The sequence below is a fragment of the Psittacula echo genome (genome assembly GCF_963264785.1).
Source record: "Psittacula echo genome assembly, chromosome: 4".
In the NCBI taxonomy this organism is placed as follows: domain Eukaryota; kingdom Metazoa; phylum Chordata; class Aves; order Psittaciformes; family Psittacidae; genus Psittacula; species Psittacula echo.
Genome location: NC_137738.1, coordinates 20,655,250 through 20,682,213, shown reverse-complemented (window position 1 = coordinate 20,682,213; position 26,964 = coordinate 20,655,250). Strand labels below are relative to the sequence as shown.

The 26,964-nt window shown below is 51.7% G+C and overlaps 1 protein-coding gene across 2 annotated transcripts; it reads left to right on the top strand.

The window, feature by feature from the left end:
• Positions 1–6,691: 6,691 nt before the first annotated feature.
• VEGFA (vascular endothelial growth factor A) lies at positions 6,692–26,560 on the top strand (the record flags this gene model as incomplete). Of its 2 annotated transcripts, XM_080615502.1 has the most annotated exons (8): positions 6,692–6,757; positions 12,662–12,713; positions 17,767–17,963; positions 19,750–19,826; positions 20,238–20,270; positions 22,956–23,027; positions 24,172–24,303; positions 26,539–26,560. In XM_080615502.1, 8 exons carry the CDS (start codon positions 6,692–6,694, stop codon positions 26,558–26,560), a joined length of 651 nt encoding a protein of 216 aa, XP_080471628.1. The 2 variants fall into 2 exon arrangements, with proteins under 2 accessions (XP_080471628.1, XP_080471629.1); XM_080615503.1 differs by lacking the exon at positions 22,956–23,027.
• Positions 26,561–26,964: the final 404 nt, after the last annotated feature.

Below are 26,964 nucleotides of genomic sequence, written 5' to 3'. Positions count from 1 at the left end.
TTAGATGGGAGCTTTACAATTGTATGTATGGTTTGTGGTTTACACACTGGATACTAATCTAGCATAAGTATGAAAATATTCAACTGGCATCCAGTTGTACATTTGATTGGAGCATCCTTTGGTTGGGGTTTAGAGCCTGCAGGATTTCCTGAAGGGATTGGCCCCAGATCATTCATGGAGGTAAGACTGGGATGATCATAAGTTACTTGTGGGGAAGGAGATGGGAGTAGGAAATGGTGCAAGGAGTCTGGAGTCACCTGTGGGGAGGTTCCCTACCTCAGACCCTAATTGCTGGGGAAGAGGCACAGGTATTGCTTTGGTGCGTACACATTTCATGCCCCTCTGGTACGCTGGGATAGGGAACCACAAATGGCTGGCTGGTAACTGCTCCCGAGCTTTTCACCCTAAGGAAGTTGTAACTCCCAAATCTCCCCCTTTCATTGCAGACGGCCTTCTGAATCTCACCAAGCAGATCTGAGAGGAGGATGGGCAGTGCTTGTGGGTGCACACACCCGTGCCTGTGTGGCAATAATCCCACACTTCAGGAGGGAGGTAGGAAGGGTTCCTCCTACCTTTGAAGGAGAAGGAGGCTTCTGGGTTCCTTCTAGGGGAACACTGGTGAGTGAGTGGCCAGAGGAAAGACGTGATTTGTGACAAGGTGTATCTGTGGTCCTGTCCCCGTGTCCCCAACATTTATCCTGGCTGTCAGACCTGTGGGTAACGGGAGATTTTCCTTTTATCAGATAAACACCACCGGTTGGGGTTTACTACCTTCCCCTTTGGTGCTCACAACTTCTGATAGTCGTGTGGGACACTGGTGCAAACCACAGCCTGCCACTGCCAGGGCTTGGAGAGAGCCTTGTGTACTTCCCTCTTTCTGTGGCATGTTACATTTGTGGTGTTTGTCCTTTTGCTACAGCTCTGCAGTGCGGTGTGAGGTGCTGGGAGGGACTCTATGGTCCTGTGCTGTGGCACACACAGGATAGATGCTTTGTAGATTCACCTGGATTGAAGTCCCATTTGCTTGTCTTTGCAGAGGACTGCATGTGCTGACTGTCCAACTTCTGTATCCCTGTTACTATACTCATTTGATGTGTCATTGATGTAATTCTGATTTGATTGTTGTACAGGTTTACTTATTATTCAGGTCAATATTGCTAAGAGCCATTTGCATTGCAGGGAAAGAATACGCATGCTTGAGTTTGGTTTTATTTTTGTTTGGTAGATACCAAAATGTTGAAATCTGAGATCAAGTTATATCTCCTTCAGCAAGCAACATGTGTCCAGCACCTGGGACAAACATCAAGTAATCAACCTCAAACAATGGAACAGCTTTTTCTGAGATTGGCCTTTGATTCTTACACCCATAGCCATGAATAACACCCACTCCCTATGCTCAGTGCAAAATATGAGCTCCAGGACAAATGATAATAAATGAGCCCAAATGAATTCTGCCCTTCAGGAAATGATTTAATATGTGAGGCTCCCCCATCTCATGCTTCTCCAGGGACTATGATGTAAGTGTAAGATGAAGTACTATCGCAATAATCATGTGTGTATATTCCTACCAGCTCAATTACCTGGGGACATCTAAGTCAGGGTCAAGACGTCTGTATCCTTAAGGTGACATTACATGTAGTTTCAGCAGGAAGAAAGCTGTTTGAGTCTCTTGATCTCTCTGTAGATGTTAAAACAATCCTACTGATGGCTGAGGACCTGTCCTGTTACCTCCACTCACTTGTCACTGCCTCTGCTGCTTGCTGTGAAAAAAAAAAGACAGGAAAGTACAAATATCCAGTGAGAGACATGAGGAAAGTAGGGATGGAGAGTAAGGAAAGGGGGGGCAACTCCTTATCATCTGCTTTAATTATTGCCTGTGGGAGAAGCACCCAGGGTACAAAATCAACCCAGAGTGAGTGATAGTGCTGCATGTTCATGAGCGTTTTTCTCTCTTTCCAGGAGCTGAAAATCTTTGGATAAACTCCTGAGTGACAGAGGCAAGTGAAACTGCCAGTGGGTGGTGCATGGGCATCTCTAATGCTTGCAGATACAAGCCTAGTGCTGCCCTTGCCCGCTGCATGTATTCTATTTATACCACAGTAGAGGGAGCGTTGGCAGAGCATCTCAGAGGAGCAACCTTTTGTTATACCTACAGCTGCTCCCTTCCCTGTTAGTGCAACCGACACAAAAATAATCACAATAATAAGGTTAATTGATTCACTGTCTTGTGACCATGCTGAAGCCGACTCGGCCATAGCCTGGCTATTGCATCTTGTGTCCCTGTGATTTCCTACAGGGAAGGATGCACCTGAAATACCTCAGGACATTTAGGATCCGTTCACCTGGCTGCTTCTCTCAACAGCTCACCTCATTCTGGCCTTCGTATCATCTCTGCTAGAACAAGACATCGGTTTTCCTTGTGCTGATCTCCAGGCTCAGCGCTGAGGGACTATATTTGAAACCAGAGAGTGAGCTGTGTGTTAAGAAATAGCTCTGGCACTAAAATGTTTAAAATTACTCTTTGTTTCCCTGACTTCTCTCCCAATTTAGGTTATCCAAATCCAGATTCCCCCCAGACTTGCCCACGAGATGTAATTCTAAGAAAATATTGTTTTATTTGTTTTTTAACGTCCGCATTTCTCGCATTTCTCACTTTTCTGTTCCAGTTTCAAAGTGGGCCTGAGCTTCTCTGCTAACATTGCCCCAGCTGTTATTTTGGGGATCAGAGAGGGGGGAGATAAAATAAAGCAAGTGCGGGGAGTTCATTTCTTGCATTTCCCCCTTGTCAGCCACAGGTTCTTTCTCCTAAGTCAGGAAAGAGTTACTGACTTTCCCCTCTTTTCAGGTCAAACAGAAGGATTAGACGAAGGGTACTGCTAACGTGGGTCAAGGTATTAAAAAATGGATGCCTAAATTTAGGCTCCTAATTTTGTATTTTGAGCCCCTAAATAAGGGCTTGATCTTATGCCCTTTGAAGTCGACGCCAAAGCTTCCACTGAACTCAATCTGCAGGATGAAGTCCTAAATTATGGTCAGGTTCTTAAAAGTTCTCAGCGTCTCACAGCTCCAAATAAGTCATCACCCGGCCCCTTTGCAAATCACACGTCTTCCCTTAAGTGCCTAAACATGGAGCTCGCACTTTTGGGTATTCCATATTTAAAATCCTGCCTGTTGATGCTGTCTTTCTTTCTGTCTCAGGAGTCACTGACATGGGAAAGATAACAAGAAGCGTAGCCAGGACATGCATTGATTTGCTTTTTTGGTGAGTGGTGCTCAGCACGAACGCTGCGGATTCTATAGCAATGTCAGTATTTATTGCGGTGTAACGTTAACATGGAAGGCACATGAATGTCCTTGCTGGTGCCAGAATTCAGGCAAGTACATGACCATTTGCACAAACCTCACATACACCGCTTTCCTGGTAACAGGATGTTAGCAGGTGGGAAGATCACAGGATCCAGATGAAACGTAAGACGAGATGAGCAATCCTGTAGTGGTAATTTTAGAAGCTGGGTTCTGTACATTATTTACAGTACATTGTAGCTTTAAGGGGATAAGGCTACCCTTTGCCACTCATGGACTTAATAATTTCTCCGAGATTTCTGTGGGGGACTTTCGGTAGTGCAGCAGTTGGAGGGATTTTGTCCATCCAGAGAAGTGTTCAAATTGCAAGCTATTTGCAGTAGAACCACCTTCATTCATAAACTGCTCACCCAGCGTGAGGGGAAATGGCACCAAAGAACTTCCACCAATTAAAGAGTAAAAAGCACCTAGCAAGTTATCTGCTTCCTGCTGACCTGAAGTGCAGAGGCCTGGCATAATGAAGGAGCTGCTCACAGCAAACTGTGACAGAGTCGGAAGTGGTTCTTGCCTCCAGGAGCTTTAATTCGGCTTTGTCTTTAGTTAGTGAAATATCCCCTATTTTCCCAGGAGTGGGGACTTGAAGTCTCACTATCTCTTAGAGAATATTTTTGACAATTGCAGTCTGAATATGGGAAACTGGTTATTTTGTATGAATATTAGGAAAAAATTCTTCCCTGTGAGAGTGATGAAGCCCTGACACAGGTTGCCCAGAGAAACTGTGGCTGCCCCATCCCAGGCAGTGTTCAAGGCCAGGTTGAACGGGGTTTTGAGCGTCCTGGTTTAGAGAAAGGTGTCCCTGTCCATGGCAGGGGGTTGGAACAAGATGAGCTTTCAGATCCCTTCCAACCCAAACCATTCTGTAATTCAATGATTCTATTAATATTTATTTTGTCAGAAACCCTCTGCAACAATTAGTTAAAAAAAATAATGGAGAAAGCAAAGAAAAAGGGATTCTTTTGCAATGTTTGAACAACACCCACCACTCTGTAGAAACGTGATCCCTGAGGAGAAAGGGATTATATTCTCCTCCAGGCTTTCCACTAGGCTGGGTTTCTCCCCTTGCCCGGAAGGAAGGGCCATCATTATGCGGGGTGCAACCCTGCAGCGGGGCAATGGAGGGGCCAGACGGGAGCTGGAGTTGCTCCCTGCTCGTACAGACCTGCCACTCATGTCCCAGCCTTCCTCGGGGTCAGTGTGACCCGGTGACATCCCCACAGACTGCACTGACACAAAATCTTAACAAAAATAAACAAAGGGAAGAAGAGGTCTAAGATCTACTGGGAGCAAAGAATTGTATTTTCTTTTTTGCCTCGTGGTTTCCCTCAGCCAGCAGGTGCCTCTATAGAGCCAACGCGTTGCCTGTGTCAGTAGGAGTCTGTGGTACAGCACTGGAATACCTGCTTTCCAATGATAATACGGCCTATTCTTTCTTCGGTGTCCTTTTTTCCCCTTCCTCCAGCCCATGGTGAACCTCAGGAATCTGCCAGTCTGGACTTCCACTTGGTCCACCACCCAAGATCCTCAGAGGACGGTGGCAGGAGGAAGATTTGTATACATTGACACAAGCATATTGTTACTGTGCATCCCGTATGAGGAAATTTTGCGTGTGACCAGAGCAAAGGAGCTCAGTTGGAGAATGCCTGCAGTAACCTCAGTGAGACAAAGCTTGCCCTTCGAATACCTTCCCAGAAAGCAGGGTGGGGTTTGTCTGGCAACAGTCTTCACCCCTTCAATGGGGACAACCTTCTGCGCACCGAGGCACCGCTCAGGCAAGGCCCCCTGTGCCAAGGGTGGTGACACTGAATACAGAGAAATAAAACCCAGCTGAGGATGACCCCTCCTCCACCCCTTTGGCACGTATGTGAGAAGAAATCCCTGTATCTGAAAAGCGAAGCCCTCGGAGAATTGGGGGGGGGGGGGGGGGGGGGAAAGGGGAGTGGGAAGGATAGATAATGACTGTGATGGCAATTTGTCCCCTGGTGCCGCCTCCCCCCAAATGGCTCTGCTGGACTTTGGAGCGATTCCCACGGGCATGGTGAATTTTGACCCGAACATGCATCCATCGGCAAGGCAGAACGGGCGGAGTAACGGCGGCCGGCGGGAACACGGCAGGGCACGGAGGTTGGCGGCGAAATGCTTGAGCCACGGGGGGCTGCGGTCCCGCGTGGGGCGGGCGGGGAGAGCGGCGGAGGGGGCGCGCACCCCTTTACCTCCGTGGCCTTTTCGCCAAGCGCGGAAAGGGATGGGAGGGGAGGAGGGAGGGAGGGGAATCGCCGAGGAGGGTGGGACTTTGCCGGAGCGTCTCTCCCCGCGGCCGCGCCGAGCAGTTGCAGAGCGCCGGCGAGCGGGCGGCGGGGTGGGCGCTGCGCGGAGAGCGGGCGCTGCGCGGAGCCGCCGCGCCGGGGCGAGGAGCGCACGCCGTGCCGGCGGGGGACAGCGCGCAGCGGGAGCAGAGCCCTCCCCGGGCACCGGGACCTGCTGTTGGCTTGCCGCCTTGCTTTATCCTCTCGGTTAATTTATTTTTTCCCCACCTATACTTTGATCCGCTGGGATTTTTTTCCTCCCTTTCCTGCAGAGCCTCTCCCCGCCCCAGTTCCCTCCCTCTCTAAAGCCAGGTTGGATTTTTTCCTTTTTTTTTTTTTTTTTTACATTACTATTCTGATTTTTTTTAAGCGGTGAACAGAGGGAGAGAGAGACAGAGTGGGCAGGAGGAAAGCTCTCTATTCGTCCCCTCCGCCGCCACCACCTCGACTTGCGGAGAGAGGTCGGGCCGAGTGGCGGCAGGAGCAGCCCCTTCCTTCACCCCGGGGAGGCGACCCCGTCTCGGGGAGCCGCCAGAGGCAGCCACCGCGAAGAGAAGGGGACGCAGGCAAAGAGATGCATTGAAACTTTCCGCGCAAACTTTGGCGTGAGTGCGCGAAACCGAGCGAGCGCGGGGCGGGTGCCTGCTGCCCCGGCGCGGGGAGCGCGGGCGGGCGCCGCTGTGGAGCTCGGACTGCCCAGCGGTGGGGGCCGAGCAGCGGCGGCGGGGCGGCCGCGGAGCCTGCGCTCGGCCCGGCGGAGCGCCCACAGAGAGCAGCAGCAACAGCAGCAGCAGCGAGGGCCGGCGGAGAGCCGGGCTTATGGAGGGGTGAAACCGGAGACCCCGAAGAGGAGCCCTCCTTTTCCCGGAGAACCTCGCAGCGCCCGGCCGGCGGCACCCCAGGAGGAGGCGGCGGCGGCGGGCACGGAGGAGGCGCGGGCAAGAGCGCGGCGGGGCGGCGGCGGCGGCGGGGCGGCGGCGAGGCGGAGCGCGGCGGGCCCCGCTCCGCTGCGTGCGCCGGCAACCATGAACTTTCTGCTCACTTGGATCCACTGGGGGCTGGCGGCGCTGCTCTATCTGCAGAGCGCGGAGGTAAGCGGCGGGGACTGCGCGGGACCGGGGCTTTTGTGCCCCGCGTATGGCGGGCAAGGGTGTGTGGGACGACGCGATAGAAAATACTTTTGCCCCCCTCTTGTTATTTTTACGCCCCCCCCCCCCGCCTCCCACCTGCTCGGTGCGATGCCTCCGCGCAGCTGGCAGCGGGTGCGGATGGGTTCCCGCAGCGCGCACACGTGCGTGCAGCGCCGCAGCGGGGGAGGGAGAAGCGCTGCCCGGCTCCCCGCAGCACCCCGGAGCGGCCGGTAGCGCCGTGCGGAGTGCCCGCGCACGTGTGCGCGCATTGCACGCCCCCAGCGGGGGGCTCCCACCGGGGCGGTGGCGGCAGGGTCGGGGGTCCCGCCGGGGCGCTTTGCGGCGCGGAGTAGGGAGGCAGCGCGCTGGCTTCTTGCATCAGCCTCGCCTCCCGTCCTCGGGTCTCCTGACATTGCAAAAGGGTGTTTCGGCGGTATTTGCCTTAGGTCCCAGCTCGGGTTCGTGCCGCCGAGTGGAGTTCAAAATACCTAGCTGGAAAAACAAATAGAGATCAAAGAGGACAAAATGGATCCTGAATTTCTTCCAGATTGGAGAAAAAAAAAATCACAATACATATCTGCTGCACCGAGATTACAAAATCGTGCATTTTTCTCTTCTCTTCCTCCTCGGTCACTTTTACTTTTGCCTCATTGTCATTCCCGAGGGATTAGAAACCAACTCTTTAACTCTTCCTTCTTTTCTTTCTCTTATTTTTTATTATTTTAAGAAAGAAGAAAGGCAGCGTTCTGTGCAAACCTCTCCTCTAAATCTGCCTTCTCTAAAGAGTCAAGAGGGCTGTGTTGCCAAGAGATATTACAGGGTTTAGACAGAGTGCCCACGTGAAAGTGGCTGTTCGCTAGGCGGGCAGGGATTACGTTTTAAAGGCTATAACAGGTTAGTTCTCTCCTGCCATTTCTGCCTGGCACTTGGAGAGAACGCGGGCCAGATCATCTCCCGCAATCGTGATAATAAACGTTGCAAAGTAATTAGTTATTCACATTGTTTGTTCAGCACCGATGCTGGAAGGTAACTCCCCAATTAGGAGCCATTTCAGCTGTAACCGAAGTCATGCAGGCACTGCACGCTTTGTTTCTAGCCTGTTATATCTCTACTTTCTCCAGTGACAGCCGCACATTGGGCTGTGCTCGATGGGAACCGAGGCACAGCTCTCTCTCGAGTGTGGCAGAGAGCAGCTCCGTGCTGCCTGCCTGCCTGCCAGATTTGGCTCATGGGACGATTCTTTCCACTCTCCAGGAGTTTTTCCACCGTCACCTAAACCGGGGATTTCTTTGCTTCCCGGCTCGTCAGTAAACTAGTGCAGCAGTGTCTGTTCCCGGCTGTAGGTTAGACAACTCTGTACCCGTGTCTAGTGATAATACCCTTTAACCCTCCCCTTGCTCCTTCTCCCCTCCCCTTCCTCTTCCCCAGAGGAGGAAACGGCGGATCAGGTAGAGTCCAGGTCCTGTCCTCAGGAGCTGTGTAAAAGCCTCGTGCTACCTTTTTTCCTGGGCAGGAGGATGATGCCGATGAGAAAAGAGAGAGGATAACGGTGGGAAAAGAAGTAGGAAAGAATTAACGGGGTGTCAGTAGGGTTGGGGGAGGAATGCCGTGGGGATAGATACATGAGAGATTGCGAGATGTTCAGATGGCTGGGCAATGCAGGCCATGTAAGTGTTCAGGCAGATCAATGGTGAGGTCTGCCCTTCGGTTCTGTCCTTATTTGTCCGTTGATTGCCTGGGCACCACGGTGATGAGAACGTTAGAAATACCAGTAGATCTCACGTAGGCAGCTTGACAATGTCTCTGGGCATGGCAGAAGGCATGACTCTTCACGCCGGGTCTAGGGTTTTGTGCTTTGATGATAATATTTATCTGTACTGTTAATCTGGCTGTCGTGCTGAATAAAACCTATCTAGTTAGCCAGGCGTGTTGGAGAGAATTAAATAAAAGCCCTGGCAGAGGTTGCATTGGGAAAGCGGGGTCCAGTGTGTGTCGGGCAGCTTTCCTGAAGGCAAAGGAGAAGGGATGCTCCTCGGGTGAAGGTGGCAGGGGGATGACTCCTTATTGTTATGGTCGCTTCTGCAGCCAGGCAGGGACAGTGGGAAATTGTGCCATGGTTGGGGCTGGGTGGTGCTGATGCCACAGGTGTCTGCCTCTGCTGGTGGCGACAGCCTTTCTGTGCCGGAGAGGGTGGAAAAGGTGGTTTTGCAGTGCCACCCTCCCATGTGTTGCTGTGCTGAGCTGTGGTGCAGTCCTCCAGCTCCACGGGGTCAGAGAGGTTGCATTGTTGTCCCCTTCCAGCCCCCCCACCCTTTCCTGAAGAACAGGGTATGGTTGGTCATTCCCCATCTTCCTTTGTCTGCGGTCTTGGTGGCAGCCTGGTGGCAGGTCACCCCTGATGAGGGTCTGAGAACTCTTCTGTTCCTGCCCTGAACTGCAGAGGGACCTGGACACACCAGCTGTATTGCCATAGGGAAGAGGCAGGGATCAGACAAGGAGGGAGGGAGAATGAGTCTGTGACTAGACTGCTAATGATCGCACACCCACCAGGCTCCTTGCCTTTGGTGTCTCTGTGCCAGGCCACGATGGGGAGCCACCAGAACCTGCTTCTCTAGGCTGTAGGCAGCCAGGGCACAGCGGGTCACCTTCCCCATTGCTGCTCCAGGTCTGTGCTCAGAGGACAGGCTGGGAGGTAGCACTCCTTTGGAGCAGGAAGAAGGAAGCCTGTGCTGACATCTCAGAGGGGTTCGCTGATTCCTGAGCAACCCCAAATCTGCTCTCCTGTCCGCCCCGCTTCGTGTCAGAGGTGCCTTGGCTGTGCTGGCAGCTTTCAGGATTACTGACCTCTGTTTGAACATACAATAGAGAAGGGGTGCAGTGAGTCCCGTCCCCCCCTCCCCTTAAGCAGAAACCGCTGAGAATTTCTAGCGCCTAAGACGAAAAGTGCCTTAACTCCTGTCCCAGAGTCCCTCTCAAAGTGGATGGATTGTTTGTTCCAGTCCTAAACAGTTACAAAGCTCTTTTAATGAGCCTGCACAGATTAGGGGGAGGGGAAGGAAGAGAAAGAGTGCTGGTGGTAGTGGTGAGGGGGGTGATGGTTAGAGAGGAATGACATGATTAACCTTTTCTCTCCCTTCAGAGTATAATGTGCTTGGGACAGGGACTTGGGGAGAAGGGGGACAGGGAAGGTGCAGGTTTATTTGTTAGGGAGAGTTTTACTCCACTGCAGGATATGCATTTGCTGCAACCTCTGAAGGGCACAAAAAGGAGTTTCCCCTTGGTCAGCCCCATTCCTGGGGTCATTTATCCTGCTTTTGAGCCCAGGAGTTGCTTCCACACCTCTGTGAAATGCTGAAAATCTATTTGAAGGAAATCGTATTGCAGAGCTGTTGGGTAATGCCAAAAGCCAGCAGAGGAGAGTGTGACCTTCAGGCTCCCACCGAAGGGCATGCCAGGCCTGCTTGTCCCTTGGAGCGCTTCTGATTCCCTATTGCCCTGACTGATATGTAGCCGACTGGTTTAAAGTGAGGCAAAAGCCCCTGCCTTGCCTGCTGTTCTGGTGGATGGGCTTTGAGGGCACTAGCCACAGGTGAAAGGCACTGCCAAAAGGGCAGGAGAGTTTCTTGGTATAGTGAGCACAGAACATGTTACTGAGTTCTGGGAACCCTTTTGGGTTTCTGCTGAGAGCTCCCTGGGAACGTTAAGAAGCCCTCTACAGACTTGGTGCTCATCTTGTTTCCCGTCCTTGGGGTGGGATCACAACCCAGGGCTAGGTGAGTTCCGTGGGAGCTCAGGCTCCTGCTCCAGTACATCAGGGGCAGGGTGAAGTGCTGGCTGGGCGCAGGTGAGCAGTGGAAGTGTGTGGCTTGCTTCTGCTTCCCATCACCCGTGCACCATGTGTGCGTGCAAGGAGACAGAGGGCTTGGCAGCTGGCTGGGCAGCCTGGCATAGGGAATGGGTAGGATGACCCTCAAAGTGTCTCTGAGCTAATTTTGCACGGTCCATCACGATCATTTTGTGTGTGAACCCAAAATCCCTTTGCAAAAGGTCCTGGGGGTGTTGTGACTTGGATAAACTGACTTGGCTTGTGATCCTCTTCCTGTACTCCAACACTGATTGAGGCTTTTCTGCCCTTGATGCAGTTTTCTTTTGACCCTTAGGCTGTCAGGCACTGAATGGCTTTGGAAGGCCTCTGCAACCTCTACTGCCTCCATTTTGTTCCTGCTGTTGCAGTGACCTTCACACTTCAGGAATGAAACTGTTTCTAGGAACCTGCTTTTTAAGCTGTTGTCCCAGCGCTGAGATTGCGCACGCAGCCCTCTCCTCCCCAGAGAAGAAACAGATCCACGTACAGGGTGGCACAGGGCTGGGCTGCTGAGTTGTGCCCAGGTACAGAAAGACTTTGGTTGAAATAAGTAACAAGGAGTTTGGTGAGGGGGACTTTAGACAAAGGGGACTGTGCATAGACACAAAGGAGTGGCTGGGAAAGGGGCTTCTAGGGCTTCGCTGGCTCTTTTGCCCCCTCCTTTTGAAAGCTGACCCTTTGGGGTGCTCAGAGGGTGGTGCTGCCGTATGCATGGGGCTGCCTTGAAGATCATAGGTGGTGGATTCCCGTTGTGAGCTTGGGGTGGACTTTGGCGTGCTCAGTTCTGTTCTATCTCTAGCTACGACATCAGAGGGCCTTTTTCTAAGCCTGAATGCAGTATATTGCTGATGAAGCACTATTTTTGTATGTATCACCACTCTTTTGTGGGGCCTCTGCTGAAAGGCAGCAGGTTCTGGGGTGGATGGCATCACACAGGTGGCAATATAGCTTGGAGAAGTGAAGAAAGCTGAGCATTTTTCAGTTTTGGTTCAGAACAGAACAGCAGGGGGAAACCTGACTTGGCTGGAAAGTTACGTCAGAGCTAAAGCCCTCATGCAGAGCAGGAAGAGTGGAGTTGTTGGTTCACCTGGAATTAAAAAGACTTCCTTAGCAAAGTGGTGTCATGCTTCTCCATCCCGGTCTGGGGGTGGGTTACCTGTCGCCACTCCTGCCTGTGTCAGTGGTTTGGAAATGCCCCTCACCCCAGAAGGCAGAAGGAGTGAACGCAGAGCTTGGGGCCTGCCTGGGTTTTGCCCAGGGGAAGCCACAGGGAGCAGAGGAATGGGAGCATGGCCATGCAGGGGCTGGGGACCAGCACCGTTAGGTGAGGGTGTGCATTGCCCGCCCTTCCAGAAGAAAGGACCGAAACCTGGGTGGTTTGGCGGTGCTGTCGGCAAAGCACTGCTGTCACAGCTAACTGCCCTAACACCTGGACAGATACTAACACCTCGATGGCCCACCGCTGCTCAGCACAGACATCTGTGACATTGAGAGAGGAGCGATGCCCTTTCGTGCCTGGCCGCCCTTCATGCCCCTGTGCCTTCCTGAGGGGATTCACCTTTCCCAGGGGAAATGGAAGCCAGGGGAGAAGAGCGATGCCCCCCAGGCCCCACTGGTCAAGTCAGCAGTAGAAGGTCACTCCTGTTACTTTTCTCCCCTGGGCCCACATTTGCTTGCTGGTTTTGGCTTAAAACCGCCCAGGGTCGCTTCCGAGGGACCCGTTTCTCCCTCCGGGGCCTCCGTCGGCCGCCGAGCTGGAGGCCCGGCCGCCGCCGTCCCGCCTGCCCCTTCACTCGGCGCGGGGCCGGTCTGTCCCGCCCGTGTCCCGCGCGGCTCCTCGGGGGACGGGAGGAACAAAAGGCGCCTCTGTGCCCGCCTGGGGGGGAATATAACGGCTCCACCTCGGGGGCGTCCCCTCCGCCTCCTGCCCGGGAGCCCTCCCGCGCCCCGGGACCGCGCCGCGGCTCCGTGTGGTGACCGATTTTCTGTTATCTTTGCAGTTGTCGAAGGCAGCTCCTGCCCTGGGGGATGGGGAGCGGAAACCCAATGAAGGTAAGCACGGGGGGGCTGCCCGGCGGGCGGGGGGCGGGCGGGGTGGCGGGGGCCTCGGGGGAAGGAGGCCCGAGCCCCAGGAGCCGGCGGCGGCCAACACCGCCACCTCCCGGGGAGCGGCGGCGGGAGCGGGGGGCCGCCGCCATTAACCCCTTCGCGGCGATGAGCCGCGCCCCCCCCTTCGTCGCGGGGCTGTGGCGGCCGCGGGGTCGGGCTGCGGGGATCGGGTGGCCGTGGGGCCGGCCCCGGGGCTGCCGTGGGGCTGGGGCGTGCATCAGGGCCGGCCCAGCCCACTGCTGGTTTCCCACAACTCTGAGGAAAACTGCGTGCGTGCGCCTGTGCACATACACACGCTCATTTATATATATATATATACACACACATGCTCGCGCACACAAAGAGCCGAGTAGCTTCGAACAGTTTGCTAGGCATTCGCCACAGTGCTGTAGGAAGGGATTTGTCATCTTCACGGTGGTGGTGCCCGGCTGGGTGGCCAGGGCTGATCCCTGAACAAAGCCTGAAGCAGCTCCCCGACTCCAGCCAGGTCTCTGGGGGTGAGAAGGAAAAAAGGGCAGCCCAGGGTGGTTTTCTGGAGTCGTGGCTCCTGACAGTCCCAGGTACCCCTCAGTCAGGTTATTGCTTAGTGCTGTACAGAGCCAGGCTTGAAAAATACACCCTTTCACTCCAGTCTGAGCTACCAGGCTTAGCAGATTCAGGAGACAGCAGTGTGATCCAATAGGTTCTACTCAGTTTATTGCTCGTGGTCTAGTATGGGGCAGGGCAATTGCCTGGTGAGGAAACAAGGTGGTGCCTCAGCAGCTGTTGTGATTTTGGGTCTGTCCAGCTGCCCAAAGGCTAGGCTGTGGCATTGTCCTCTGCGTTGTTGGTTTGTGCAAGTAAGTGTAGACCAGGAGAATGGTCAGCCCCCAGGATAGTTAGTGATGCCTCCCACAAGAGCCCTGTCTTGTGGACCCCAGTGCGTTGCAGGAGGTTGGCATTCTGTCCGCAGTCCTCAGTTCGGAAGTGGGGTTAAAGGGCTGTGGACTCTGGAGCCTTCAGGCTGAGGTGATCATCAGCTGCTTTAAGACCATCCCGACCGTGTTTTCCCCATACCTTCGTAGTGGAGCAGACCACTGGCTGCATAGCAGGGTCTGGCGAAGGTCTTGCAGGGTCCCCACGGGTGGTGACCTCCCGTGTTATTCCAGCTGGAGGTCAGCAGAGGGCTCTAGCAGTGTGGGCCCACGTTGGCTTTTTCTGTGGTGGTGCAGTGGATTTCAATTTCTGTAACTTTATTGGTGTGACAGGCTAAGTGTGCATTGCCAGGGGCTTGTGGCAAGCTGTTGGGGATAGGTGTCCATTTTGCATGGGCAAAATTTGCTGGCAGGCTGCCGCCTGTTGCGCTTGACCCTTGCTCCTGCTGAAGTCAACAGAAGAAGGTTCAGTGACTCCAGAGGGATCAAAATGGAGCCTGCTGTGAGGCTTATTTTGGTAACCAGTCCTCTGCTGTTGGTAGAAAGGAGCTAGTGTCCTCATCTGTGCCATTTGTTCTGTCCGACTACCTTCCTGGGGAGGAGAAGAATCAAACAATTTAATTCCCTGTCCCAAGAAGGCTGATGAGATCACGGGAGAAGTTAATCTGGCAGTGTGAGGAATGAGACTTTGGTGCTGTTGCCTTGGTACTATTTCTGGTTCTGCGATGCAGATATATCTGTGAGCTAGAAATCAAGACTCTTGGCATTACCTTACTGGCTCCACTTCCATCTTGCTGTTTGACCTTGGAGGTCCTCTCTCTGTACCTCACTTTCTCTTCTGCAAAGAGGAGACGATGATGTGCCTCTGTTCCACAAGGACAGCCCTGTAGCTCCTTCCACTGAAACTTTTGGAGTCTTTGGGGTTGGGGTAAAAGGTGATTTTGTGTCTTTGGCCATTTCGTGCTTGCTCTGAGATGTCGAGCTGTAACAGGTTTTTATTTGGGTTGGATTCACTCTGGTTGGAGACTGTAATTTTAGCTTCAGCCCCTACCCTTTTGTACTCAAAAGAGCCTTCCACATGTTTTGTGGCACGGGAAGTTGTAGAGGAGGCAGACAAACACTCTTTGTTCCACGAGAAAAGATTTTCTGGTATAAATAAAAGAAACCACCAGCACTTGTGGCTGCACTTTTATTTTTAAAAGAACAGTGTGTCTGCATTGCTGCTAAGCCATTGATGGCAAGGGAGGCAAAGTGATCATGAACTTGTTCCTTTTCTAGTATAGCATGTTCCCACTCAACTGCTCCAAATTTGGACGTAATCCTGCCTGCTGTGGCTATGCCTGCCCTGAAGAGTTAATGTCGGCCCTGACTGAGTTTTAACCTTACTTCCCCCTCCATTGACAAAGAAGAACCTCTGACTCAAATCTGGAGGTGTTTTGAGGGGTAGGAGAGTGGGTTAGATGCGGGATTAACTTTAAACGTGGGCTGAAGCCCGAATTGCAGGAAGGGAGCAGGCCAAGTGTTGTTAGTCCTTCAGTGACCTTCCTATGTTTCCCTGTGAAAGACAGACCTTCTTCCGTCCCCTGGCACAACCAATGGAAAGGAAGCACAATCTGAATCAGCCCAGCAAAGTGTGGAATATGACTCCCAGTACATGGGAGTAAGTGTAGGTATGGTAGCAGGGGCAGGGCCTTACTGTGAGGATGACTGTGCCTCAGTCATGTGCTCTGGTTTGGGTGCTAACTGTGCAAATGAACTATGGAGCGTTGTACAGTGTCTGAGTGAATGCTCTGCGTCCAGCAAAATCAAAGCCTTCCATAGCAGGATCTTCTGACTGGCAGCTGGAGAAAGATTCCCCGCGTTCTTTTCAGAGGCTGATTCAGACTTTGGAAAATCATCATATGTTAAAGTAAGGGCAAAATCTCCTAGATTCTTTAAGAAAGGGATTTGGTCCTGCCAAATCTCCCAGATCTCAAGTATAGTCATCAGGGTGCAGCCGTGAAAGCAAAGGCTCAGCTAAAGAAGTTGAATGTGCTGTTCTGTGGCCAATCTGTAGTCAGTATTCTCTGGTGTAATCCAGCTGTTTGTGCAGTGCAAACATTTTGGAAGCATGGCAGACGTTAATCAGGTTCACTTCAGTTTTCGACTCTGTTTCGGTTTCTGCTTCCTTTATGCCCCAGACTACTGCAGTGAGCAGTAGATCAAATGATCTGCACAGGTAACTGCCGCTTTCCCTCCCTCTTTTCTTCCCTCCCTCCCCTTGACGTAGGTCTGTAAGCATTTTTGTCCAGAACTGTGCCTTCTCTGCCAGAGTTCCCAGATCCTTCCTGCTGGCACAGTGTGAATGATCAACAGTGCAGTTCAGCCACTGTCATTGTGCCTACAGAATTTCCCACATATTAAATTGTTCAACTTGTTAGAATATAACGCAGTGGCTAAGGTCACTCTCAAGTGGAACAGGAAGAAGGAGGTAGCCACAGACAAGATAGAAGAATAGACAGGAGGCATACTGCAGTTAGGAGAAGAGGAAAGAGGAAGGGAAAGGACAAGGAACAGAAACATGCTGTCTTCTAGACAAGGAATACCAACAAGCAGTCCGTGCCTGCCAGGCTACATTTCCCTTTCACAAGCCACTTTCTCTTTTAATAGCTGCTCACGCTTTCTGACACTTCAGACTCCCTGGATGGAAGCTCCTCCCCTCTTGTACCTGTTCTCAGCACTGTGGCACTGTCAGCTCTGCGTGACCTAGAATTAACTTTCAACAATTAACTGCGGGCTGTGAGCTCCAAGCCCTGCAGCTTTTGCATTTTTGTGGCAAAGTAACCTTTATGCCAGTTTGTCACAAGTTCAGGGCACTTTAGAAACGCTTACTGGAGACCATTTTTTTCCATGATGCAAGCAGTTTGCTCTTATCACTCTTGAGTTATCAAGCTTGGTGTTGTAGGACTGCATGCTGTACAGGTGGATAATTATAGTGCATAACAGCATGGGCAGGTACTATCTCTTTGTGTGTACTCTTATCCTCTGCTCCATTTGGGACATCCTCCTTTACCTGCATGCTGGTAGAGCTAGGAGGCCTGGAGGGCTCTAGGTACTCATGGTTTGCAGAACTGTACTAGCAGCTGGGTTTTGTGTGTGTGTACTTATCTATCCTATTTCTCATCTCGTTAATTCTCTCCAACCCTTGACCAAGCAACAGAATGAAGCTTTGGCAAGAGCCTGGGAAACATTGAGAAACGCTTGTGAAATCAGTGCAGATCACAAGCAGCTAGTGTTTGCTCCATTAGTAGGGAAGGCGGGAGATCATGGCAGATCCCCCCTGTTCCCCGTACCACACTGCCTCGTTGTGGTTTGGTAGCCAAGTGTATGGTCTGGTTAATCCTGGGGGTGCTGTGGGCTTGCTTTCAGTCTTTCAGTGGGTGGCTTGATTCCTTGGTCTGGGAAAGTGGTCAGTGTGGAGACACGGAGGCTGTGACTTGTAGCAAGTGCTGTCATGGCCCTGAGGTGGCCTGTTGAGGTGAATGTTCTGCATGAGCAAAAGAAGTGGCTGACTGGAAGAGTAAAGATACGTGAATGCATGGTTCAGAAACTTCTGCTTGTTCTTGGAAGGGTCTCTGCTCTGAATGCTATAGAAAGGATGCTTCTGGCTTATTCCCTTGCCTTCTAAAAGCCACTGGGGCATCCACTGGCTGTTTTGAAAACGGATAAATGGCAAGTTGGGGAAGGGTTTTAACCGAGAGTGCAGATCATCCTCAGCAGCTTCAGGTGCCTTTTGGCTGAGCTAGTATGCTTAATGGCAGCATATCTAAGAGTATGGGGGATAGCAGGGAATATAAGTGAGGCTGTGGTCTATTTTGCCTCTGCCCTAAAGCAGCAATAAGAAGGTTGTCTCCTTCTGTCCCCACTTGATTTGTGTGTGTGTGTAGGGGGTAGAGACAAAGAACTTAGGCCTGCCTGCAGGACTGTTGGTGAAGAGCATGGGGTAGATATGTTGCAACTGTCTGTCTCATTTTAAGGGGTGAAACACTAGACGTTCTTGAGCTAAGCTTGCATTAACTTATTCTTTCCATTCCTTCTTTTAGTTATCAAATTTCTGGAAGTCTATGAGCGCAGCTTCTGCAGGACAATTGAGACCCTGGTGGACATTTTCCAGGAGTACCCTGATGAGGTGGAGTACATATTCAAGCCATCCTGTGTGCCTCTGATGAGATGTGCGGGTTGCTGCGGCGATGAGGGCCTAGAATGTGTCCCTGTGGATGTGTACAACGTCACGATGGAGGTGAGGGCCCAACTTGCAAGCTGGCATGCTTGGGTGAGAGGAAGCAAGTCAGCCATCACAGCCACTCCAAGTCTCAGCTCCCAGCTAATTCAGAGGAAGGGCACCCTACCACAGGGAATTGGAGGTTATCAGATCAGGAGAACTAACCTCTCCTAACCGTTGTGCCCAGCATTGCACCATGCAGGGTTAAAAGATGAGTTGCCCATGCCTAATCAAGGCTAAGGGAAGAATCTGTTTTTTTGGCTCTGACCTCGCCAGTGCCCAAATAGAGTTGCTTGGAGCATGCAAAGGAGCATTTCTGCAAAGGAGCACTCCATGTTTAAGATAATGCAAAGGAGCATTTCTGATCCTCTTAACTTTAAAGCCTCAAAGAAGATACTCCTTGGGCCCCTGCTGCACCTTCACTCTGTGTTTGGTCCACACAGCTGTTGGTCTGAAGGCAGCTGGGTAGTGCAAGAGGGGAAAGCCTGTCAGTACTCTCTCCCGGAGGGCATGTGAGGTCAGCCTTTACCAACAGAGCAGAGGATTTGGGTCATTAGCTACGTTGGCACAGCAGGGGTGGAAAGGGGCTCTAAGAAACACACTGCTTCAGTGTCAAGTGGAAAAGCCTTTCTGCCTCTGGGTATCCTCCTCCTTTGTTTGGAGGCTGCTGAATTCATTCCTTGGAGGAGAGAGAGATGGCTGTGATAGAAAAGGCTGGGCACATGGGAAGATGCAAACTCCACTTTAGAGAGCTTTGTCACCTCCCTTGTCTGCAGCCTGGATCCTAACTTGTGCCCACAGTGGTGCTGCTGTCCATTACCCTTATAACCCATAGCTCCCTCATCTACTTTGTCCTTCAGCCTCTTGAATGGCCACTGTGAATATTGCCATCACTTTATGATATGGATGAGAGACATGCAGTACTAAGTGATTAACCAGTGAGCTGTTTTTACGTGTCATTTGAGCTGTGTTTGAACTCTGATGGGGAACCTGTCTGTGTCCTTCCATGGTTCCCTATACTGCTTTTCCACTTGCAGGCTCTAGCTTGGGCCTGAGCATGGTGTAGCTGGGGATGGTCTTCCTACCATTCCTTGCTGAATCACAGTTTTGGGCTGATATACCTGCATGCCTGGAAGGGGTAAGAGGCACTTGAGCAGATCTCTGGTGCAAATGCTAGAACTCGTGGTTCAGTCAGGTTCTGGGTTGAGAAACTGTGATGATACATGCATCGCTTCTAATATAATTACCCTGGAGACATCTGGGACTGGGTGATGGACAATGTCTGGCCCTGCAGGGCTGCTTTAACCACAGATGACCAGATTTACATTGTGTGTTGAGTCACTGACAAAGTGATATGTCAGCTGGGAAGGAATGGTGGTGTAGGTAAAAGGAGTCAGATACGGAATTTTTGCTTGGGCCCTTGTGTTAAACCAAAGCATGCTTCTACGTGAGAGCAGGCTGGATACTCCTTTACCGTCCCTCTAGCATCAACCAGGGACAGCTCAGTGAGAACCTTGCTATGGTGTTACGCCCTCTTCCATGCCTTTCTCCAAGGCAGTCCACCAGTGCTGGCACCTTGAATACATGAGCAAACAGAGCTTTGGCACGAGTCTGGTGGTGTTGCTTGCTTGTGATCAAAGACCTTCCTGAATGGAAGAATGGGGCCTCAAAGCCAGCTCAAACTCTGCCATGCTCTTCCCAGGAGCACCTGGGGTGCAAATGCTTTGCTGTGCAGCAGGCTGATTTGGAGCTGTGATTATAAATAGTGAATGGGCAGTGACCCTCTCTGTTTCTTTCATTCCAGATCATGAGAATTAAACCCCATCAGAGTCAGCACATAGCGCACATGAGCTTCTTACAGCACAGTAAATGTGACTGCAGGTGAGAATGGAGCAGCACTGGTTCCTCTTGCAATAAACTTATTCTGAGCCTTTCCTTTTTCTGCCGTTGGGTTGGGACTGTTGTCCAGAGGCTTCTGCAGTCTCCTCAGTTGGTTTGCAGAGGGATGGCTGAGCCTGGGAAAAGAAGTAATTTGCTGGTGCGGCTCCTCCATCTCCAGATATCACAGGTGGACAGTGCTAGCCTGCAACCTGGGGTCTTTTGGCACTGACTGCCAGTGAGGTGCAAAAGGACAGCAAACACTTTGAGAAGGACCACTAAACCTGCCATGGGCATCCTGCAATGCCAGCTCTACATGTCCTTCTTTGGACTTGGTGGGAACTGGGGATAATACTGGAAACATATGTGGTAAGCTCCCTTCTAATGAGGCCTTTGTTCTCTCTTCCCCCACAGACCAAAGAAAGATGTCAAAAACAAACAAGAAAAGTAAGTGACAAGCCTTTCCTCCTTTCTCTTTTGGTGGTTGGTTGGTGTTTCCCCACTGCCCCTTGCCCTTTTCTTTGGTTGGAGGTATTTACTTTGAGAAGGTGTTTTTGGAAATGGCATATGGTAGTGCATGGGGCGACACTCTGAATCCGTTCCAGGTGGGCACAGAAACCCAGATCTGATGGTTGTTCCTTCATACCCCAGCCTTGGAGCTTGCATCACCCATGGCCATGGCAGTCATTCCTAATGCTTTATCCTAAGTCAGGGAGGTCCCATTGTGTGTGTCCTACCAGAATGGATTCAAGGTGCAGCCCCTAATCTCCCTTCCCTCTTCCTGGGGTGTTTCTGGTTACTGCACATTGCTGCCTTTCTTTATGATTAGTTTTTTTTCTTGCTGCTTGAGTGAGTACTTGCTGGCTTCTTTCACAGCAGCTTGGGTAGGAACTCTGCTGGCTACACGGAGAGGTGACGATAGAGGTCTGGTGGAGGCAGGACAGATGCCATGCAGGATGTGGCTCTGGTTTTGCTTGGGTGGGGGCCAGGGAGGGTGTAAAGGGAGGTGGATGTCCTGTCTGGGTCTTGGTGGAGGCTTTTATGAGAGTTTTTTCAGTCTGATGGATTTGCTCTTGTGACCTGAAGGAGGTTAAGGCATAACCTTCCCTTTCCTTCTTCCCGAAAGTAAAAACGATGTGGAAAGTAGAGAAATAAGCTCTTGTCCTGCAGTAGCTGCAGGGATAATCACAAAATGTGGAACAACATTGAAAAGAAAGAGTGACCTCTCTGGTGAGAGTCAGCTGGACTGTGCATGGCTGGGGTAGCAGCTCTGCTGGTCAGAGGTATGGAGTTGGAGAGGAAGTGAATGAATACTGGGAGATGAGGCTGAACAGAGAGCAAGCGGGAGAGTGAGAGAACTTCTTTCACCCCTCTCCTGGTGGTTGTGTATTTCTAGCTGCCTTCCAGCCTCTCCTCCTCCCCTTGGAAATCTGCTCCTGGCTGCACTGGGCTGGGTGCAGCTGGCACTCCTCTCTGAGCAGGGCCGTGCCAGGGATGGTCGGTCTGCGTGGCTCTGTGGTTTGAAGGTGTGCAAGAGTTGGGTCTGTGTGAACTCTGGTGAGGATGGGTATGGGTGAAGCAGCCAGCCTGGACTGCACTGCATTCCCTTTCCTCTTCTAACAGCACCTTGCCTGCTCTTTGCTGGTTCTGCACTCCCTGGGGAAGGAAGGGAAGGAATGGGAGAGACTGGTGTGCTTTGATTTGTGCTGGATTGAAAGCCCTGTTATATTGGTGCCCCTCTCCTCCCTTCAGGTCGATTTTCCTCCCCTCACCGCCTCCTTGTGACTCCTGACATGTAGGGCAGAGGCTGGGAGCAAGCTGATGCTCTGACACTCATTCCAGTGAGACGACTTGAACAGGGCTTAAGAAACACCTATGGTGCTTTCCCTTCTGTCCTCCATGTCCCCATCACAGCTCTCTCCTGAGGTGGGCTGTGCCAGGGAATGAGGGAGCCTTTGCTGAACCACTGCAATGCTGGGGCTCACTTGCCTGACAAGCCCTGGTGCTTTGCCTAGGGCCTTCTCCTTGCATGTCTCTTCTTTGGTCCTGTGCTAATGTGGCTCAGGAGCAGCACAGGCTCCAGCCTCCCTCTCTCCCTGTGCTCTCACTGGCCTGTAGAGGTCCATGTCTAGGTCTGTCTGTCGAGGCCTGCCCAACAGTCAGGAGCTACTGGTGGATTTTTCAGACTGGAGTGAGTGCCTTGGCTCCAACTGCTCATCTGTCTGGCAGATCCACGTGGAAGGCAACGGGAAGGAGGGAAAGGAGGGAAAATCTGGAAGCTGCTTGCTGATTATCTCCTGGGTGTCATAACTAGGTCAGGGCTCCCTTTTTCCCCTCCAGTGCCCAGGATAGAGGCTGCCAGAGGGGAGGTTAGCAGACATCCGGTGAGATCTCCTGGAGCACTCCAAACCACACGCAGGAGGTGGGGTGGGTAAGCAGAGCCTTCAGGCTAGATAGCTCTCTCCCACACAGTGCTGCTGTGTAGACCAGGTCTCACCCCTTGTCTGCAGGGTGCTGAGGCGAGGCCCTCTTTGCTTCCATCCCAAGGCACGATCACCACCACCCTGGCAGTAGAGCTGTTGGAGCTTGGCTGCCCCCTCCTAGGCCTGGTGCTGGGCAGTGCACCAGGTCAGAGCAGTTTCCTTTTCCCTGGGGAGAGCCTCTACCCTCAGGTTGCCTCTTGTCAGTCAGTGTGCGCCTGTGCTTGTCGCTTGGAACGGTTGTCTGCACTCCCTGCGGTTGTGTGATGCTTTCACAAAGCTTTCTGTTCCTTCCCCTCACGCCCTGTCTCTTCCCCACTGCCCCTCTGATCTGGAGGGGCAGCAGATCTGCCTCTGCTGGCAGCAGCCCTGCTGGCTGTGGTCTCTGAGTCCGCTGGCACTGGCTTGGCCATGGGCAGGCTGGTTGCGGTGCTGGCAGGAGGGCCGGTGAATGTGTGTGCGAGGTGGAGATCTATGCTTCGGCCTTGGGACCTGCCGTCCAGTCCTGCCCCATGTGCTTCCCTCTCCCAGCAAGGCACATGGCTGTATTTTTTTTCCTCCTCTTCCTTGCGTTTTCTTCCGTTTTCTCTCTCTCTCCCTTTCTTTCCTTCTCTCTCTCTTTCTCTGTTTTTTTGTTTTGTTTTTCTTCCAGAAAATCAAAGCGAGGAAAGGGGAAGGGTCAAAAGAGAAAGCGCAAGAAAGGCCGGTACAAACCACTCAGCTTGTACGTTTGTGTCCTCTGCTTGTAGACTTTCTTCCCTCCCTTTCCCCAAAGCAATCCGCCTGCTTGCTGCTCATGCAAATCTCACCCTCGTCTCCCAGTCACTGGTGGGCTGCAGATCCTGCAGGGGCAGCGCTGGTGGTGGCACCGCTCTGGCACTGAGGGCATCTCAGGGAAGGTGGCTTTAGCTTGCTTGGCTTTCTAATCGTCAGTGGTGACAATTCTCCCAAGGCACTGGAGTGCAGACGGGCGGGCAAGCGCCCTGCACTCTCTTTTCCACACATTCTGGTTGCAACTGTCTCGTCCGCTTCCCCCAACTCATCTTGTGCCCTCACTGCTACGGTGACTGGCAACAGGGAGGCTGGCATCTGCCGTGCATGTGTGCGTGTGCGTGCGTGTGCGCGTGTGTGTCTGGTGGAGTCACAGGCGGAGAGGAGAGGTGGGACGGCGGGAAGCTGGAGAGGGGGTGCTGGGGAGCCAGGCGGGCTCGCTCTCTCCTTTCCTCTCTCTTTCTGCTGCATTTGGTGGCTTCTCTCTCCCTGTCTTTCTCTGTCCATTTCACTCTGCCTCTCTCACGGTGTTTCACAGAATTCTGCATTGTAAATTCACGACCCCTTCACAGGACACTCCTATGTCCTATAGTGGCAAGGTTGGGATGGGGCTGTCAGAAAGGAGGACAGTGCTGGCTGCAGGAGTAATCATCTGATGCTGCAGCCCAGCTGCTTTTCAGGGGAGGAGAGACCCTGTGTATTTAACTCGTTTAGCGGCTGGCCTCTTTCTACTCGAATAGCCCACTTCAGAGAACGCCTTTCATTGATACGTCAACAGCTGGCTGGGGCCTCTCACCTTCCCATCCTTGCTTTCCCCTTCTTCCTACCTCTGGCCTGTGCCTATGGATCCAATGCAGCATTTGTGAATACTGTGCAGAGAGCCTTTTTCCTTTCTCTTTACGCTAATGCAAGGGGGTGCTGTCCTGGGGCTGCCGGGGTGCTGCTGGAAAATCCATCAGCCCACGACGCTCCAGTGGGCGGCATGGGGGCTGTGGGAGGGGGCAGAGGGATTGCTTTGATGTTTAGGGTGTTGCATGTGTATTTTCTTTCTGCTGAAGCGCTGTAGCTTAGACATCTTTCCTTTTGCCTTTTTGCAGTCACTGTGAGCCTTGCTCAGAGAGGAGAAAGCACTTGTTTGTACAAGATCCCCAGACCTGTAAATGTTCCTGCAAATTCACAGACTCACGTTGCAAGTCGAGGCAGCTTGAGTTAAACGAGCGCACTTGCAGGTTTGTGTCCTGAAGGATGAAATACACAAAGAGAAAGACAGAGAAAGAGAAAGAGGGGGGAGCTTGCTTCCTGCTGACTTCTGGCACCAGTGCTGTGTGATTACTTCTTTTCGCTGTCCTACGTGGGCCAGAGGGCAGAAGGGCTAACTGAGATGAGGACAGAGTTTCCCTGTGTCAGAGGGCAGCTGTGCGTTTCAGATGTGCTGTCAGGACTTGAATGGAGATGGCTCCTGGAGACAGGGCATTTGTATCTAAGGTATCCTTTCCTGTAGAACAAAGTAACAGAGTTCCTCTTGCTGAGGTAGCCATGAGGAGGGTCTGTAGCCTGCTGTACATTATCTGCATGCAAACTCTGAGCATACTGTTGGATAGAGACATATCCTTAGCTGACTAGGATTTGACCACCCCTGCCTTCCAAGCCCTTTTTATGTGGCTTGTAGGTACTGCTGTATGCAGAAGGAGGAAAGCCAGGCCAGGAGCCTCCATCAAGGCTCTCCCCGCATTCTCCTTTGTCTCTTTGCTCTTCTAAAAGCCAGGGAGAGTACCCTGTCCCCTTGCTCAGATTTCCCTCACCATGTCTTGGCCAGAGTTGTGTTTCGGGGGGTGCACTCAGCGTTAAGTGAAATGTGGCAGGATTAAGTCTGTCTCTGGGTGAAGGCAGGCAGAAGTCTGTAGTTTGAGTGGGAGACACGAAGACACTGTGTGGTTAGCATTTGTTCAGAGATCCATGCTGTGCATGTGTCTTTTGAGTGCTACCTGTCACACACCATCTGTGGCATAGACACGTACAGAAATGGAATCCTCATTCTCAACTGAGTGCTTTGGTGAACTCTGGGGTCTCTTGACTCACACCAGCTGTGAGTGCACCTCTGGTGTGGGATCATTCTACCTAACCAGAGAGAGACATGGAAATAGGGTTGCTAATGAGCAAAATGAGTTCAGGCTGTGACCCTGAACTCAGGTCCCTCTCTCAGAGATCTAGGAGATTCCTCCTGTCAAGAGAGTGTTGAAGTGGCTGGATGGGAGAGAGATCCAGCATCCTCTGTGGCTACACCCTGAAAGAGGAGGCATCTCTTTGCCTCCATTTCCCTACCTGGAATTGGCTAGGTGAATGAGGCTGATGCAAGTAGCAGGCATTTCTTTCTGGTGTGAAAATGCTTTGTGCCCAAACCAGAGTGGCACTGGCACTGCCACTGTGGTGGAAACTGCTCTGTATACAGAGGAATTTTCTGGGATGCTATTATTTCAGTGGGAAAATAATTGATGTAGAAGCCAGAATAGAGCAGCTTCTGGAGTTAACCTTCTCCCAGCAACCCCTGAAGTGTGAGACCAGACCTAATTTTCCCTCTCTACTTTCCCCAAACTCCAGATTAGCTGGAGATTACTCTGCAGAATTTGAAAGGTGAGAAACAGTAACAAATACAAATTAAAAACAATACCCCAAAGAAGTCATGATGGCAGAAGGAGTTTACTAGCTTCTCTTATTGGTTGCTCTCTTCGGTGGGATAATTGGCATTAAGGGAGGTTTCCAGAGCTGCTGTGTTGGCCAGAAAGATAGGAAGGAGTCATAGGAGTGGGTAGCTTATCTGTTTCCAGATAAAAAGCTAGTTAAGGTGAAGTTGCTCGTGCTCTTTCTTGTAGAATTAGACCCTACAGGGGAGCGTAAATTCTTGTTTCTCCTGCTGCTTCTTCAGGCTGTTGCTGCTTTCTCTGGTGCTAACTCCTGCTCATGGCAGCTAGTCAAATGAGAGGCACTTTCTTTTTACCTTCTTCCCTGCATGAGGCCTTGTTGTCTGCACTGCTTCCAACCTAAACAAGAGGCTAGGTGGGGAGCTGAGGGAATGCGTCTTTCTGCATGCATTGCTTAGCTTTGGTTTTCTGTGTGTTTGTGTGTATTTATGTGTGCATGGTGTGAGGGTGCAAACAAGTCACTCGGCTCATCTGTGAGGAAGCCTCTGATTCTGCTCCTAAATTTCCCCCTGTACCACTACCCCTGCCCTAAGTGAACCTGGGGGAATAGAACTCATTGACCTGTTCATGGGTCGAGGTTCTCAGGTGTTTTGCCTCATCTGCACAGCACTTCACCCCACCAGTGACGTCATGCCATGTCTTAACACCATGTGCTCTTAAACACATCAGCCACCTCCCTTCCTTCCCTTCCCTGTCCTACCTGCACCCTCGTCACAAACACTAAACCCTCCTCTCTTTTTTGCCTTCCCCTCTCCTCTCTAACAGATGTGAAAAACCGAGACGGTGAGCAGCGGAAAAGAAAGGGGAACAGCCCTGTTTCTGGAGCCTGATTTCTCGCCTGGACAGAAAATAAAAACAAAACACTAATCCAAATGAACCCTAAAAATGAAGGATCGGTAGAGCACAGCACTTTCAGTACGGACGATGGACTCCGGAAGGAACATTCCCCAAGGCACCCGCCGCACAGAATTCACCTTTGGGTTTTGAACTGTTTTATTTTATTTTTCTTTTCATGCTGCTAAATAACAGAGCCAGGAAGACTATAGGGGTGTATTTGATGGGTTTTGCCATGCATACATATATATGTGTGTATACATACATATACATATATATATATGTATATATATTTTAACCACATCTATATATACATATATGTATATCTTAACCACACACACACACATATATATAATA